Source organism: Poecilia mexicana, unplaced genomic scaffold (genome assembly GCF_051168715.1).
Source record: "Poecilia mexicana isolate PSO_F unplaced genomic scaffold, ASM5116871v1 scaffold_6, whole genome shotgun sequence".
Taxonomy (NCBI): Eukaryota; Metazoa; Chordata; class Actinopteri; order Cyprinodontiformes; family Poeciliidae; genus Poecilia; species Poecilia mexicana.
The window spans coordinates 18,676,264-18,694,241 of NW_028263375.1; the positions used below are offsets into that span (position 1 = coordinate 18,676,264).

The window sequence follows — 17,978 nt, forward strand, 5'->3', positions numbered from 1 at the left end:
ACCATATTTTGTGTAGCCCACAGATTTATCCTATGTAGCTTTTTCAAGGAAGCATAATAGTGAACCTATAAATTTTAAATTCAAAACCTTTTTTTTTTTGTTTTAAATTAATTGGATTCAACTTGCTATTAAGGAAAAGCAAAAACTCATTCTTTACGAATCCGACTGCAAATATGAACGTCTTTAGACATTTACTTTCCATGTGAAGTTCATTGCTGTTTGGGGCTCACCCTGGCCTGGTGTGCCTTAGCAGTAGCTTACTTTGCCTTTGCCTGAGGCTAGCTATGGAAGATGACTAAACAGTGCACTGTCCTGTTGGTAAAAGGGAGGTGTACAAACTATTAATAGCTGCTATATTAATATCTGTGCCACATTTGAAAACAATTTCTCTGAACTTGTGTTCAACGTAAATTAAAGACAGGATTTAAAAAAAACATTTTACAGTGTGAGATTTTGGTGGTGCTGCAACATCAAATAAATCTATTGAAAGGCTTTTTAGCTGTGAGTTGTTTGATAAATTCTACTTCTTATTCCTTGATGCCCTGCTGATACATTTGGTGGGGGTGATGAGCACAGTTTTTCACAACAGGAAGTTTTCTGGAAAGAATCTTAGCTAAGTTTATGGATGGGTTTCCTAGCTCATTAGATGAATTTATCTAGGTGCTCTGATTCTATCCCATTGTCAACAAACTTGTAAGTTTGATTAATTAGAGACCCCAAAAATAACCCAAGGTATGAATGTACAGTAAATGTTTGTGTGTCATAACCTTGAAGATGAGCTGGAACCTTGTCAAGGGTGCACCTCGCCTCTCGTGACATATAGGAAATTCCCCTCTGCTGCATGCACTCTCAGTATATGGATGAATTTCTTAAGTCTGTGTAGAATTTGACATCTTCAACTCAGCAGGCAATTGAGATCAATATTAGTAATCACCTTTTTTTTTTTTTTTTTTTTACTGCTGATGCCATAAAACAGCAATGTGACTTAGGCCATGAACAGGATTTTTATTTGACCCTTACTACTAACACCTAACTTGCAGATCTTGAAAAATGTGCTTGTTTATGCAAAGAGAAAATACATTTTATAGCCATTTTTGTTTTGTAATAATTATTAAACAATCTATACAAAAAGATAAGGACGTTTACTGTTTCTTGAAATATATTTTTTCTCTTACAATGTTCGACTATAACATTCAGGTGTCATGGAAAACTTAAAGCTGATCATCCTATAATCCTTATATTCTATCTTCAGCTAGCATAATGCAACTTTCTGTGTAAAAGTTTGAGGTTTAAAACAAATAGATTGGTGCTAAACCTGGCAGAGCAGAATGGAAATCGCTGCCAACATCATTACATTGTGACGCTGCTGGGGAATAAGTTGTAGCACCACTGTAGTCAGCAGGCTGCTCATCAGAATCCAGTACCAGCTGCCTTTTCCTGAAGCTGTTTTCCTAGATGGGTCCTGGGAAACATTTTGAATCAGCTCTCAAAATTTTTCTTCTCTACTTTCCTGTTCATTCTTTGGTTAACATTTTTGTGATACTTGCAAATTCTGCCATTTTTCTTTTAATATCTTTGGACTAATTCTTCCCCAATTATCTACTTAAAAGTAATCTTAAAATATTACATTTAAATGTAGCAACAAAAAAAAGCACTTCACTGTCTCATACATTACCCCACTTCTTTGATATGTGCGTTGCTGGTAATTATTCCTCAAAAATAGGACAGAAAACTCATGGGGGACCGTGAAGGGAGTTGACTGTGGAAAGGTTAGTGGTTGCGCTTGGGGAGTGATGAATAATCAGGTGTCACGCCACCACAATGTACATGATACATGATGTAGTTTATGTGTTCGCTTTAAATAAGCCCATTAGATCATGTAGCTGGCACATATGCTGTAATCAGGTTTTAAAAGCAGTGGTGACATTGCCAGGAGCAGATTCCAAATTGGCAGGAGACGAAAGCTTGTTCCAGTGTGTAACTGAGTCCTTTTCAAGGGTACAACGGCAATGTACAACAGGGAAAAGGTCACCTGTGCAACCAGTTCTGAAACAAATGCTCTTAATAGCACAAAATGAAGTCAATTCTGCATAACAAGTGAAAAGTATTCATACCCATTTCACTTTTTGCTTTTTGTTTCGTTACAGCCACACGCCTCTGTGTATTTTGTTGGGAATTTATTTGATAAACCAACACAAAATGGTTGATAGTTGTGAATTGGAAGAACAATGACGCATAGTTCTTTAGAATTATTTGAATTAAAAATCCCAAAGGTTATTGTTCTTAACACTCCACATCATGTGGCGCCACCTTTTGGCGCGATTACATCTGCAACACTTTTGAGTTGTGTCTCTACCTGCTGCACAGCAATAAAATGACATTTTGCCCAGTCTTTTTTTTTCCAAAAGATGCTAGGCTCATTAGAACTGGATGCAAGCCATCCATTTCAAATCTTACCACTGATTCTTAATCGGATTTAGTTCTGAACATGGACTGGGCCATCCTAGCACATTAATCTGCTTGAAACCCCCATTGAATCCCTGGCTGTGTGCTTAGGGTTGATGTCTAACTGGAACCTTTATCTAAATCAGGGGTCTCCAACTCCAGTTCTATAGAGCCACTGCCCTTCAACTTTTAGGAACATCCTGACTCCCACACAGCTGATTCAGTTGACTGAATCCCCAGCATGCCATCGCGTTTGGCAGAGGCCTGGTAACAGGCAGGGAGAGTCTAAATGCCCCAGGTCAGTAGCTCTCGAGGACTGGAACTGCAGACCCTTGTCTAGGTTTTGCGGCATCAAACAGGCTGATCAGGAACATCAGATTAATGTGAGAAGGTCACATATGCACAATATATATATATATATTTTTTTCATTTAACATTTATTAAAGACATTGATAATTTCCATAATATTTCCATATGTTCGTCACATAAAATCTTCATTTAATACATTGAAGACTCTGTGGTTGAAAACTATGTGCCGTAAATGTCAAGGGGTCTGAACAATCGGTAAATACTCTTAAGATTCTTTCAAATGAAGAAATGGCACATTTGTGGAAGCCTAAGCAGAAACATGTAATGAACACCTGGTGATTATTGCTAATCACAGCAGCCTTTATCGCTGATTTCTCCTAATAAACCCTGGCGCGCTCACAGCGAAGGGATTGTTATATTCTCGATGTCCATATGTGTTGTGTTTCCCTGAGCTCAAACTTGATAATGAGTGATCAGGCCAATAGGGACCGTGCATGCTGACTGAGTGATCAGTGAATTTATCACGGCTAAATGCAGTTGTTTTAGTCCTTCGCTCTACGCTCCCATTAAATGTCCATGTGATTAGTGAGGCGCACACAGCAAACCTAATTATCCAGTGCCTCAGCCAAACCCTTTACATGATTACCAACAGTCTGCTCCTTATACTGCAATTAAGGTTCTTCGTAATTGCAAAAAGGCTATGATTAAAGAGGAAATGCTTGATTTGAATGAGTGTGTATGTGCGTTTTGTGGATGTAGAAGAATCTTGGTGGATGCGTCTGTGGATATTAAGCAATAAACATGTTTTGTGTTTTTATCAGCACTAATTCATAGCACCTTTGTGAATCCTCTTCCAGCATTAGCCGTAATAGAATCCAGGTTATTGGATTTCCACCGGTGTTCTTGAGCATGTTTTGCTGTTGCCGGGGTTTTTCGACACTTAAAAGCTGCAGCGCGCAGAGGAGAAACGGAAGCAAACTGGGTCAAATGACTGTGGTTGGGATTTCACAATGAGGAGTTGTGTGATGCAAGAAATTCTGAAGCTAGATTTTTATTTATTTATTTTTCCCTGGCATTGCCCTGATGTTCTGTCTGACAAGACTGAATGATAGTTCATGCCTTCATAAATATGAGAGAGAATTTACTGATTTTATGAATGCCGTGAAAGGGTGAAAGAAGTCCCTGTTGGCAGTTTTTTAGGAGTGTGAGAATGTGGTTTTCACCAGTCAGCAGGGGGCAGTGCAGCTGCAGAGGAGGGTCCCTGCAGCTGCGCACTCCCTGTGTATGGGAGGTGGGGGGGGAGAGAGAGGCTTACTCCCTGCAGTGAATTTTTCTTCCACAGCCTCACTTATGGGCATGTCAGTGTACAGCTACCATTCAGTAGTGACATTTAAAATGAACACCAGCTGGCCACTGATCATGCTACATGAACACGGGTGGGTGAAGTCCACTTCTGTGTCTTGATGATAGTTTGTTCCAGAACTTACACGTTAACATGCATGTGGCATGATGAGAGAGCAAGTGTCCCATTTTTCAACATCCTCCAAAACATATATGAATTCATAAGCATCTTTGTAAATGTTTCAGTTAAAGTTTTCATGTGTTATTCCTTTCAGTTTTACCTTTTGGAGCGGTATCTGTTGACACTACGTAGGTTTGGTTACCCTTCACCTTTTATCCTACCTGAACCTCAGCAGGAAAACCTGTATTTACTCCTGCATTATCCTGCACATCACGGATGAACATGATAGCATATACATATGTGTTATGGCCTGAGGGAAAGGGTTTTGTGAGAAAACAAAAATCCTGAAATATTGTCTACCCTGCATTCTTACCTCGTGGCCCCTGCAAGATGTTTTGGTTTACAATAAAAGGGCATCTTATCTATGTCACAACGGCATACTGTGACTGCGTAGGTCGTGGTGCTTTGCTACATTTTCTGTTACATTTTAGAGTGAAAGCACGTCTTTGTTTTGTTTTAGTTTCTCAAAACCTTTGCTTTCTGATGTTGTAAATCTGAAAAAGCCAACAAGTAATAATATCCTGATTTGCAAATTTTTGTTGTACGAATACAACAAACCAAAGTATAGCTAACATATGAACTAACTGATTTAAGTTAAAAAGGAAATGGCATGGCAACAGTTTTACCTTCTTTTGCAAAAGTGATAAAATATGCCAGCAAAAAAAAGAGAGAAAAAAACAGTTTGGACCTAGAGTGACACTGGTATTTGAAAAAGTTGATATCAGTTACTCAGGCTATCTGCTGCTATAGCCAGTCTGTAGTTGGATTTCTTACCTGTCTCACAGAATGTCAACTTTAGCTTCATAGTAAACTGTAGCGTTGTGATGTTCATGAACAAACTGAATCTACTGTCCTGCTCTTTAGCACACATAATTGGAACCGAATTACAGTTGCAAGCTGTTTCTTTTCTTTGCAGTTTTACAGAAATGTGCATGCAAGCTCCTCTTTCACAATTCCACTGAGTGAGATGGAGAACAGGCAGGGGAGGTGCGCAGCAGAATACACATACTCCTTGGATGCAGGATATCATCCAAGTAGTCAACACTGCCTTCAAGAAACTGCATGTAACAGTCTGGATGGGGGGGGGGCAGTGTGGGACATGTTTCATTTGAAGCTTGTCATCAAAAAAGACACACACACACACACACACACACACACACACTGCAAAATTGTAGTTAAGTTGCCTTATGACAAAAAGTTTGTAGGTAATAGTTAACATTTGTGTTACCTGAGGATGATTTCTTAAAAATTAGTAAGTGTAAAACGATGGATTTTTTTGAATGACTGTTCATGTAAATTAATCCACAATACCTGTACAAGCCCTCTTCAGAAGCAGTGGTGCTTATTTGTTCAACTGAAAATATTTCCAAACATTTGCAGCTCTCTTCCTTGTAGTAGAAATAAAAGTATAGCAGCCTGCTTCCAGTCAGCTGACAAGTCATCTAATGTGGTGCAAAGGGTGGAGCTGCAAAACTTTGCATAGAGTAGAAAAATAATTTCGCTCTACCATTTTTTTTTCTCAAGCATCTAAAGGGAGATGATTAAGTCACAGGTATGGTACGGCAGAATGTTTTTGCATATTTGAAACCGCAAGTCCCCCCTGAAACAAACACTCATTCCCATTTCATTCGTTCTCCCTTATGCTGCTCTCTTGTATTTGTAAATATTTGCAGATGAACACCGATAGTCTCCTCTGTATGTCGATGACAAGCTAATTTGTCAAACACTGGGGCTGCCCCGTTCAGCCAGCAGCTTCCAGCAAGCCGCTTGCCAGCAATAACCCATTTGTACAAGTCTGAAGGGCTTTGAGTTCACCTGTGGTGGATGTTGCTGTATGTGTAACATTTGCTGCAGCTCAGGAAAAGAAAAAAAAAAATGCAATACTACAAGATGAATGGTTTATGTGCAGAAATGTAATGCAAGAATGTGTTTTTGACTCTTTGTTGAACTGGTTAGGCTGTGAAATAAAGCTCTACATCCCTTGGCAGTGGTTAAGCTCATAATTGTGTGCCACTTACCAAATACAAGCCAGTGAAAAAGTATTTGCTCTCTTATGGGTTGTCTGTGTTTTCATCAAATGCATTTTCAATATAAGACAAAAAACAAACAAACAAACAAAACAAAACACACACGAAAAAAAAAAAAACCCAGAGTAAATAAGTGCAGTTAAAATTGCTTATAGAGAGCTTGTCTGACAACAGGATGTAGGATAAAAAATCTCAAAAACCTGAACATCATGCCCCAATCTAAAGATATCATTTCTAAGGGCTTGGGACTTTAATCCATTGCAGTCAAGAGGTATTATTGACAAATGGGGGGAGACCTGGAACAGCCTATCAAAACATTATTCCATATCAGTAACTCATCCAGGAGCTCACAGAAGAACATTGAACAATATCTAAAGCACTGCTGGCCTCATTTGCCTCTGTGGAGGTCAATGTTCATGATTCAACTGGGCAAACGTAATCTATGAGAGTTTCTTGGTAAAAAAAAAAAAAAAAAACATTGCTGTCCAAACAGAACACAAAGCCACATCTTACATATGTCAAAAGCATCTCGATGATCCAGAAATACTCTGTAGGCTGACTAGACAAAAGTGGAACTTTTTTGGAAAGTGTCGATCCTGTCGTATTATGATGTAAAGCTAGCACAGCATTTCAGTAAAAGGACACCGTACAGACAGTCAAAAACGATGCTGGTGGTGTGATGGGCTGCGTCTGCTATGCTGCTACTGGGTCTGGATGACATCTCTTAAATTTTGCTCTACAGCTGAAAATTGTGATGAAAAATCTCTCTTTTTGAGAGCTTAGGTCGACATTATAGCCACAGGTCCTCGGAGCGGCTCATAAAAACAAAGTTAAGGCTTAGGTGTGGCTTTATCAAAGTCAGGATAGGAACTTAAGTGGGCCATTTATGCTGAAGTCCTTCCAGTGCCTTTTAATTGAAACAATTTTGGAAAAATGATTGGGGTAAAATTCCTTTACCAATGGTGGTAAAACTTTACTAATATTTTGGTGAAAATATTTTCTCTCATGGGGCCAGGTGAGTTTTTCTTCTCAATTAAAGAAAGCCATCATTTAAAAACCGAACTTTATGTTTACTTTGTTTATTATTGTTATTGATTAATGATCTGAAATATTTATGACAGGGAACGGGACGCATGAAATGTGAAAATACTTTTTTTTTCGCAGCAGTGTTTGCTGACGTAAACCTCACTGTGTCAACATCTGACTGTCTTTCCCCCCCACCCCCCTCTGGTAAGTCTCCTTTTCATTTCTTTGTTTCAAGCAAATACAGAAAGGTGAAATGATCTGAAATGCAAACAATTACTCATTGTATAGACCGCTCACAGATGAAATCCCTTTTCAATATTTACACAATGTTTTTCTTGCAAAATTGTTGAATCTGATAGGTTGGTAGAAAAATATGAGTATTCCTTTACCTTCCACTTTCGCTGACACTGCACTGCTCGCTAAAATGCAATTGCTCGGTAATTTCTACCCTGCTTAATGTTTAATAAACGTCCTGAAGACAAAAGGCATTTTTGTATTTTACTCCTGTTTAAATTTAGCAGTTTTATGTCCACGTTGGTAAACAAGCATAAATACATATTTAATAAGCAAATCCGCGCACACAGCTTAGTCTTCCCGTTCGTTTGCTTAGGAGGCGGCTGTAGGATGCAGGAGGCCACGGAGCAGAGGAGACGGATTGATGAGAAGCGGTTTGGGGTAACAGAGAAGGTGATTAAAAGCTCAGGCTGCAGATGTTTCTGGAACACTTCAAAGTGTAACACCTGCCAGCGCCAGTGCTGAGCGTGATGCATTATTGAGATGGTGCCCACCTGGCACCTGGCTCTGACATCACACGCCCTGTCCACCTGGCTCGGCGGCATGCACAGGAGTGGCATTTTGGGTCACACTTTACAGGAAGCTGGCTCTCGGCGCGATGAAGGGCATCTGGGGGATACGGCGCACATTCCTAGGGCAGACCTCAAAGGCACTAAACTGGGGCATGTAAACTTGGTGTCACGCAAGAAAGTGAAAGCTTTGCTAGATGGGAACATGTTCTTGCTTGCATGCATTATTTATAAAACAAATGGAGTTTTAATTTTTTATTTGCGTTGTGTTTGCTTGTTTCAGTTAAATATAGACAGAATATATATTTATATATAGGGGAAGAATCACGAAGATTAAGTCTAATGAGTGCACAAAGCAAAACGGGAAAGTTTTGAATCGTATCTCGTTTCTTTATTTAAACTCTGAAATCTTCGAAATTATGCAGAAAATATTTCTGTAGACTATGTATTCTATTGTTTTGTCTTTTTAACCTAGCATCAAAAACATTAGGACTTTAAAAAATCTTTATGCGTCATATTTTATGCATGAAGAGGTCAGCAAATAGTTATTTACATGATGTACAAACAGGATGCAATGTAAAATATGACAAAGAAAAACAGAAAAGAAAACAAAATATGGGCTAAACCTGGGAAACAAAGAGATGTGTAAGAACAAAGGAAAAGCTAAGGACTGAGGAAAATAATAAAAGAAGAATTAAAAAGAATAATTTATGTCAAACAATTGCCATAAATGCTAATTAACCACAGCAAAAAAATAAAAAATAAATAAAATTTAAAAAAAAAATACCAGTAAGTGTAAATGGTAAAATAATCCAAAATCTGTACTAATTCTAACTGAAAATGCAATAAAACTACAAATAAAATGATATCAAAGTTAAATTAGGAATTGATGATATTTACTAAAAATTTATTAAAGGCAAGCAAAAGAGATAAATTCTTTGTTTGCTTTTTTAAAATGTCAATGGCCCTCAAGGTCTTCAGGAAGCTTTTCCACATGCAAGAGCCGAGATAGGAAAAGTTTGTCTTTTTGTGATTCTTTCTTCTTTATTTGAACATTATACAAAGACTTTACAAGAGACTGATCCAGATCTGACCTGGATAGCTTGTACAACAAACGTAAGTCTGATAAGTATGTGGAACGCGGATCAAGGAAGATTTTGAAAGTCATTTGAGGCACTCTTCAAATGACTTTTAAAAGTCAATTCAGTTCTAAAATGAACAGACTTCAAAAGTAGAGCAAACTCTCGTATGCTCTTTGTCAGTATTTGACTTTTGCGTTACGGTACTTTCTTTTTAGTGTTGGTGTTAAAATGTTCTGCATGTGTAAAAAGTGCATGTTAAAGTCTCTCCACTGGGCTGAGAAAGAAACAGTCAAACCTTATAGGAATGTGTTGCAGTTGATAAAATATACTCTTAGCAATGTTTCTTAATGTGAGATCAGAAAGTCGGAATAAACTGCAACACTTACGATCAAATGCAACACAGAGATTTCTAATTTGATCTGAAAAGTTGATTCTGTGAGTTTCATTTTTTACTGTCATTTTATTTTTCTGAAGGTCATTTCACATTATTAAAACTTTTAAATCAACTGAATGAAAACAATGCCCAAACTCCAGGGATATTTTTATTAAGTTTTTCTTAAAGATCTGATTTTTCTTTTTTTACACACTTTTAATTTGACGTAGACATTTTATTTAATCTGGCACATATCTGATTCTTAAAGTATTGACATCCTCTCTCCTTTTTTTTCTTTTAGCAAAATATGCACTTTTTCTTGTTAAAGGTGCAGTATGTAACTTTTGTAAAGAATATATATTTATATATTTTTTACATATTTGTTAAAACTAACAGAATGCTAAGAGACAGGTAATCTGTGAAAAGATTGATCTCCTCCACCTCCTCCGTGAGCTACTACTGCTGTCTGAAGAAACCAAAAACAACAGACCAGAACCAGCAGGAAGGTCTTAGCGCTGTCGATCGATGTTGCTCAATGTGCTAATGGTGGAGAAACAACGTACTGCTACAGAAAAACTGTTTTTCCGCCGTCATTGGCGTTCATGCTAGCTAGTCTGAACATTTTTTTCACAGATTATCTGTCTCATACTGTACAGCCTCAACATAGCAAGTATGTGAAAGTATATTTTTCGTAAAAGTATATTTTTCATCAAAGGTGCATACTGCAGCTTTAAGTACAAGAACATAAGTTTAAAAGCAGCACAATTCTAAAGAGAAATGCAAACACAAAACCACTGATCAAGATCAAAGCTTAAAAAAGACTGACTCCGATATGAAAGAATACACACGCGCACATACAGGTTTGTATATATATGTATGTATCTTACTCTTTTGTTTCTACATATTTCTCTGTTTAATATTTCAGCAGCCCCCTTCAATGCGAATATTTTAGAGGTCACTTAGTGTGCTCGTGTGTGTGTGTGTGTGTGTGTGTGCGTGTTTCTCCTGCACGTGTCCCCCTGACACCTGTACTCTCTCAGGGTGTGAGGAACAGACAGAGGCCAGAGCTGCAGTCACAGGTCTCAGACCAGTGGGGTGTGAAATGAATCGCAGAGCCAACATACTCTGCCCCTGCTGCACACACTTGAAATCACCGCAAGGCCATGTTTGTGGGCCCTGCGAGAGTGAGGGGAATAAAGGGTAGCACAGAGGAAGGACACAGGAAAGAGGAGGGATGAGAAACTGTCATGCACTGTGGTTTTCCAGCAGCATTAAAACCACCTTCAGTAAATGGAGCTCGTGTAAATATTCATGAAGGCTGGAACACTTTCTTGGGCACGGTGCTGTTTGGAGTAATTGTCGTTTTGTTTCAGGGATGCAGTTTGGTTCAAGACCTTAGAGCCACGTAGCTGAAGAACACTGCCCACAGCAAACGCAGCCCTAAGAGCTGCAGGCTCGCTGTGCTTCAGTTACTGTTGGCACTATTTATTCATCCAGACATTTTCACCTCCAAACATTTGTCTAAATCACCTCCCACGCTAAAGTATTTAATTATGCATATTCATCATCAACTTTAAATGATCCCTAACATTAATTCCTAACATATTTGCTCCAACCCAAATTAACATTGCACTAGGATGCTTAAAACCAAGGGCTGAGAAATGCGATAATCAGTTTAACAATCACCTTAAACCTGTTTTTAATTTGAGCATGGAAAAACGCCTCATTTTGTAGCCCTTTTAAAGCCATGGATTAACTACCTTAAAATGCAGATGTGATGTGAACTGTAGAAACTTGATGTGAAAAGAATAATGATAAACGTTTTCTATCCAGCAAACAGAAGTGGCTGAACACCACATCAGCACCGAGTCAAGAGGACTTTGGGGCAGAACAATGAAGAGAATGCAGAGTAAATGGCAGCAAGAGCTCCATTAAAGGGTTTGACAAAGGAAATACTTTTAAAGATAGAAGTAGTAGTCAAATAAAAACAAAAAGAGAATACAAAAAATAATGGTGGGAATGCATTAATGAGTGGCTCAATTCTGGAACGAGATACATTTAAACAATGCAGCTCTGGGACAGGTGTACTTTTTATAGAAAAACAAAAGAAGTACAGAAAGTCAACAGTGGCCAAAGCTGTATCAATGGCTGTTCTGAAACAACCCAGCTATCAGGATTCACTTCTCCTAAAGAGCATGTTAGTGTCAGGTTATTGAGTCGCGCCTAAATGATAATAATAATAAAAAAGAGATAACTGTTTGGAACTTAAAAATATTATGAAATGTTTTCTATGATAATTTCGATAAAGTTAAAACCTGCTTTTGTTTTTGTCGCGTTCACGTGCCTTGTGTTTTAGATGAGTCCCTTCTCGTTAGCATGCTATCAAGTTCCACAAAGTTTGAACCAACAAGAGCTAATGGTCTCTGGACAACGCTTTTATAGAGGTATTATCGGATGTATATTGACTTTAATTACATTAAACTTTAACAATCACAAGTTGTAGCTGTCATGTGAAAAGAAACAACTGTTCTGAGGCAGAGGAACTGGTCAGCGGAGACGGTTTCTCCTCTTCGATTGGCTGAAGCCACTGCTGATCATTCACGGCCGCTCGGCAGCACCTCCCACAGACGCACAGCGGCAGCGCTGCTTTTCTTTTTTCTTTTCTTTTTTTTTTTTTTTAAACCCCCACAATGATATTCAAGGCACTTGCGACTCGCCTGCGACTGTAGAGAGGGGGGAAAGCACCCAGAAAAAAGAGAGAACCTCACCTCCTCAAACAACGAGTGAGGTAGGGACCAGGAGGCAGAAGAAGCGAGAGGAAGAGAAGAGAAGAGGCTGTGGAGTTAAAAAAGAGCGGCGGCGGCGGCGGCGGCTCCAGAGCTCCAGCGAGGAGTGTCTAATTGCGTGCGCTTTATTAGAAAGTGTCTAATTTGAAGAGATTCGACATGTCATCGTCCGGGAAAGACAACAGCGGTGCCCAGCACGCCAATTACGTGGGACCTTATCGTTTGGAGAAGACGCTCGGGAAAGGACAGACAGGTTAGTTGGGACAGCTTGCTGTCCGCATCCCCCCCTCCTTCCAGTCCCCCTCTTTAATTGCACAATTTGTTTTCAAGCCGCTCCGCAGGCGAGTTGAAATTTGGTGTGCGCAGGTGAGCGGTAACTAAATGCTTTAGTTACGAAACACCTGCCCAGTCCTCGTGTGACACTGGTGCGTTTTGTCATTTTGTCAGCAGTCGTCTGACATAATAATTGTTCACATAGTAGGATGAGGAAGGATGTGTGTCTGGTGTCGCTTTACATGGGTTTTCCTCGTTTGTGCGTTGGCGTTGGATCGAATCTGCGTGTGGAACAGCGTCAAACAACAGACATGATGACAGTGCGAAGGGCAGTGACAATCAACTTTTTTTTTTTTTGTTATGTGTGCGTGTTTGTTATCCGGGACGGCTCCTCCTGCTTGTTTGCGCACCCTTTGAGTGTTCTGTGATTGGAGCACAACGCCGTTAATCCCGATTTGCCTGATACATTGATCTATTCTTAGTCCGCAGGCACACACGGAGAGCCAGAAAGAGAGGCAGGCGTTTCTCCTACAGGCAGCGACTGCAATTCGGAGCAGAACATCCCACCTTGACACAACACGAGCTGCTTGCAGAGCCACACTAATCTATATTCATGCACCCCTCATGGGGATGTAAGTGTGGGCTTCCCGAATGAGAAGCGCGTGCTTTCTGTTAGATCTGGACAGCAGTGACGGTGCATTTTTCTGAAGTTGCATATAGCACATGTGCTGTGCAGTCAGAGGATGATGCCCTGGGAACAGGAGCCGGTGATGTTTCATGCTCTCCTGAGGAGATGCTTGAGTGTTTCAGTGCAGCCCCGGCGCTTGCGACTGGACAGCAAGAACGCCGTGGGCTCAAATAGCAGAGCCATGTGAAAGGAGAGGCAGGTACAGCCCTGCCTGCCTGTGTGTGTGTGTGTGTGTGTGCGTGTGTGTGTGTAGGCAGAAAATAGCAGGACTGATTGCAGCTCCCTCTCTCAAAGCTCTCCAGCCTTTAAAATGAGGGGAGAGAGTTGGACTTTTCCTCTCCTCTGCGCGTCTATCTATGGGTAGATTTTCCTCCCATCTGTTGTCTAAAATGGCTACAATAGGCGTTACTTTCTCCAGCTCAGTCCAGCTGGTCACGCTGAGTTGCCATGTGTGTAAATGTTTTTTTTTTTTTTTTTTTTGTGCACTCCTAAACAGTATGCTTTCTTCCAAATATTCTCCTGGTCTCTTAATTCACCTGGCCACCAACTTGCTGTTTAGCAATGGTTCTCATCTACACTGTATATATTTGCTGTTATAAATATTGCCATAGACATGCTGTTTTTTCCCCCACATGACAATAAAATCACTGTATTTTAATAGCCTTCACCATATCTCAGCTCAGTAGAGCAAGTTTGATATGCAGTGGAATCAGACATGCAGCATTAATCAAAATCTCTAGAGAATATTCCTTATGCCTTGTTGAACCAATGCCATCAAAAAATGAGCTAATTTTAAATGCAAAGGAGGACTGAGCTAATATAACATTTAGTTTTATGTCTTGTTCTGCTTGTTTGCATTAACATCAAGGTAATAGTAAAAATAACTATAGGCAGTAGAAATAATAGCTTCTGTTTTGTTTTTAAAAAATAAAATTATTTTAGCTCTGATTATACTTTTTCAAATAAAAAAAAAAGTCAGTAAAGCAAAAACGCTGGTTATGATATGTTTCAGGCTGTATTGAAGTTGCTTTTTGTTTTTTGTTTCCATAAATGCAACCCTCTCAATTTTATTTTGCTTGCAGGAGGAGCTTTTCCTCAGACTCGTCTTGCTTTCTCATTGCCCACTGCAGCCTCCCTAATGGGTGTTTGTGCTAGTATCGAGCTGGTATCGTCTGCTTGGTACAGACGTTTAATTATGTGGTGTCACTGAGATCATCGTTTCTGTTCACGGGAGAGCCGGGGCCAACTCTGATGGATTTTTCATGCTCACTTCAGATGTTGGTTCCATGTGGGTGGAAGAATGCAAGCTACAGGTCAGCTAGACATGTTTGACTTCAACATATTAAGAGTTTCAGGGACACATGGTAAAATTCACTTTCACGAGCTTTTTGGTAACATTTTTCCATTTCTCCTTTGAACCCACTGAAAACACAGCATTATCTAAGTCTGCTTGTACTATGTTGGGAGGAAAAATGATTTGGCCAATGGCATCTGAATCTTTCTTCTTTCTTTCTGCTGTGGTTTTTACCCATGCCAAATCTATTCAGATTAATGACGGTGTGGAACATCCATTTGCCTGTTAACCATTTGTTAATCTGTCAGATCTTTTTCCCAGGCCTCCGTGAAAAGGGTTGGCCTGGCAACTATAAGTGCCCAATGGGCCTGGCTCGATTGTGACTGGCAGCAGGGACTGTCCAGTGAGCTAAATCCCCTTGGGAGGGTTCCCAGGCCAGGGTTGGCTTGCGTTGACACAGGAGGGAAAGCGGAAGACGTCTTCTTGATCTGGCTCTTCAACTCAGGAGTTGTGCAGGTCCTTTTTTCATTAAGTGATTAGAGCATGTCCTGAGTCACACACACTGCCACCATGGCGGTTCTGATTTGGATCCTGATCTAATCCCCCTACACAGCTAAAATCCGCACAGCGCTCTCTCTCACAACGTTCACGTGGCACAAAGGTTGCATAGGCTGTCCTCTCCTAGCTTAGCACATTAGCAGTTCTTTATCACTGCATACAACAGCGGATATTTACTATTGTTTCATTACTAATAAATGGATTGTATGAATTCCAGGATCTTCTCCAAAATGCTTGTCCTGCTGGTTTGAGCAAGTATTTTTTTTCTAAAGGGGAGACCACCATTACCCTTTAGTTTTCTGCAGAGTGTTTGTATGACTCCCCCTTTGTCAGGTGTGCATTCAGCCCTGAAAAGGTCTGCAGATATGGAGTGTCTGCCTGGCTGCCTGCTGATTGGCGCTTAAGCTATAAAAGAATAAGGCTTGTGTTTCTGTTTTTGATTGGTAGAACCTGATCAATACTGCGTTTCCATTTGATGGACGTTGTGCAGGTTTTCTATTGTATATGGCAAACATCAAAACATATTGTCTACTGACATTCAAAGCGAACAGGGGTGTTATCTTGACATGTGCTGCCGACCTAAACATTTTATTGACCTATCTGACCCAGCTCATTCAAGCTGTCATTCTACTCTGTGGTGCTCGCCTCAAATTGAGAAGACATTTGGTAGTCCATAAAATAATCTGTGTATTTGTTTTGATAAATACATTTAAAGCCCAGGATTTAATAATTGCTTAGTTTTGTGAGTAGAACAATTTCATGTTGGGGATTTAGCTATTTATTATGTAACTTTGACCTGTTTTTTTGTCTTTCTTTGTGTCAGACTACTCTTAAAGACCATTTATGACCTCTAACTTGTAAAATTAGGCTTTAGGAATTTTTCTCCAAATGTCCCAGAAAAGTAAGTGGGAAGATCTATTGGCATTGTGGCATAAAAACCTTATATATACGCTAAACTTTATGGAACTGTGTGTTTGTGTAAAAGCTGACTAATCAGGGCTGTTTTGGTGAAGGGCTTGAACTAGTTATTATGAAGTGGGTGGTCATGATTTAAAGATCTATTGGTAGGAGTGCAAGATTAAATTCGACTCATATGATAAACCCATATGTTGGGCTCATGAGCACAAGATGAGCCCAAATTGTAGCAATGCTTTTGGGGAAATTTTTGTTTAAGAACAAGGCAGAATTCAATAGACACTAGATTATATATATTGCTAATTTTTGTGCTTCTTATTAATCTATAAAAAAAAAGAGAGAAATTTTCATTTGTGAAAATAATAATAAAAAGAAATCTCAAAATTTGCAACATGCTGATAGAGTGCCAGAGCAGGAACTTCCTAAAAAGATGGAGGCCAATTTCCAGGCATCAACTTCTGAAGTCAAATTTTTTAAGTTATTTTTGAAAAGTAGATCATTTTTATAACGACTGAAGGCAACATAGTTACTTGATTATGCTTTGAAAGGGCACTGTGAGCCTGGAAAATGCTTAATATCGTTAAGACTGGCTGAATAACTGCTTTGTTCAGTGTTAAATACTACCCTGAGTTGCCATTACTTTGTTCCTGAGGGTTGTTTAACAGAGGAACAGAAAGCCTGTTGTTTAAAAAAAAAACATGAAATGTTAATCCCTTGTGAATCCCTTTTTTAAAATATTGTTCTGGATCTTTTTATACTTTTCATGAAGGTTTTGATAGTAAAGTCATTTCTGCTTCAGGGACTTTCAAGTTTACCGTTTATTTGACAAAAAGCTGTTTGTGACATTGTTTTGATCGTTTTGTCTCTTAAGCACTCCCTGTTGGGATCTGAGGACTTTTTGTTTGGGGGTTCTCTGGTACAATGCACTTAAACCAGCATCCTGCTGTTCTTGCTGTCTTCATGTCAGAAGAAAGACTTGCCAAGTTGTAACTCTTTCTGTGGACTTCACTGGACTTAACTCTTTGCAGCTTTGGGGTCTGCTTGTGCATTTTTTGTTTTGTTTTTTTTGTATATTGGTGTAGAAAAACCTCTGACTTGGCCTAGTTCATTAATGCAAACAAGTGGATGCATTCATTTTGAGTCTGGCTATCTGGTAAATTGTGCAGCATTTGTACAACTGTTAAAGCAGTATGGTAGGTTTAGGTCGGTTGCTGTTCTCAAAGATTTCTTCTCAGTTGCAAGAAATTCACACACTCGACACAGGGTATTCCTCATGAGGACGAGGGAGAAGGAAACGTTTAGTTTATGCTGTCAATAAAAAGTTACTCGGCAAATCTACAGTGAAGTATTGCATTTCAGTCAGGCATGAGTTGTGGCTGTGCTCATGCTCTCGTTGACCCTTAGCTTTTGTGCTGTTTAAGATAATTGTGAAGCAGGTGAAAAGTTGCTACTCTAACTTGGGGCGGGGGGGAGGAGTGGAGAACTAAAGATCTGCAATGATGGGCCTGTGTTGTTCGTGGGCTTGTTCAAACATTCAGGTCAGAGAAGCCCTGACCCAGAGGCTGTCCCATGTTACTCCCAGCTGGGTTGCTCACTGTGTTAGCAGGCTGGATCAGAGCTGCAGAGCAGGAAGCCAAGCCAGCATGGTCTCAGCTGTTACACTGTCTGGTTAGAGCCAGAGCTCGACTCCCTCAGCCCTGAAATGCATCCTAAATAGTGGGATGCTGGTGTGCCTGTGTGTTAGCTACATATGCTGTCTATTTCTTCTGTGTTTTGAGCGCTGCACAACAGGATTTACAACATTAAACTCCCCTTTTGGGACTAATTAGGTGTTTTTGAACTGAATTAAAAATAAAAAAAAACTTTTATTAACAACT

The 17,978-nt window shown here is 39.6% G+C and overlaps 1 protein-coding gene across 2 annotated transcripts in view; it reads left to right on the forward strand.

The window, feature by feature from the left end:
• The first annotated feature begins 11,964 nt into the window (after nt 1-11,964).
• Nucleotides 11,965-17,978, forward strand: part of brsk2a (BR serine/threonine kinase 2a) — a 173,939-nt gene continuing 167,925 nt past the window's right edge. The window contains exon 1 of one of the 2 annotated variants that reach the window (XM_088006349.1): nt 11,965-12,626. In XM_088006349.1, the coding sequence (XP_087862475.1) occupies nt 12,533-12,626 (94 nt within the window). In that variant the 5' untranslated portion in view covers nt 11,965-12,532. The remainder of the gene's footprint in view (nt 12,627-17,978) is intronic. The other variant, XM_014986217.2, reaches the window with a different exon arrangement.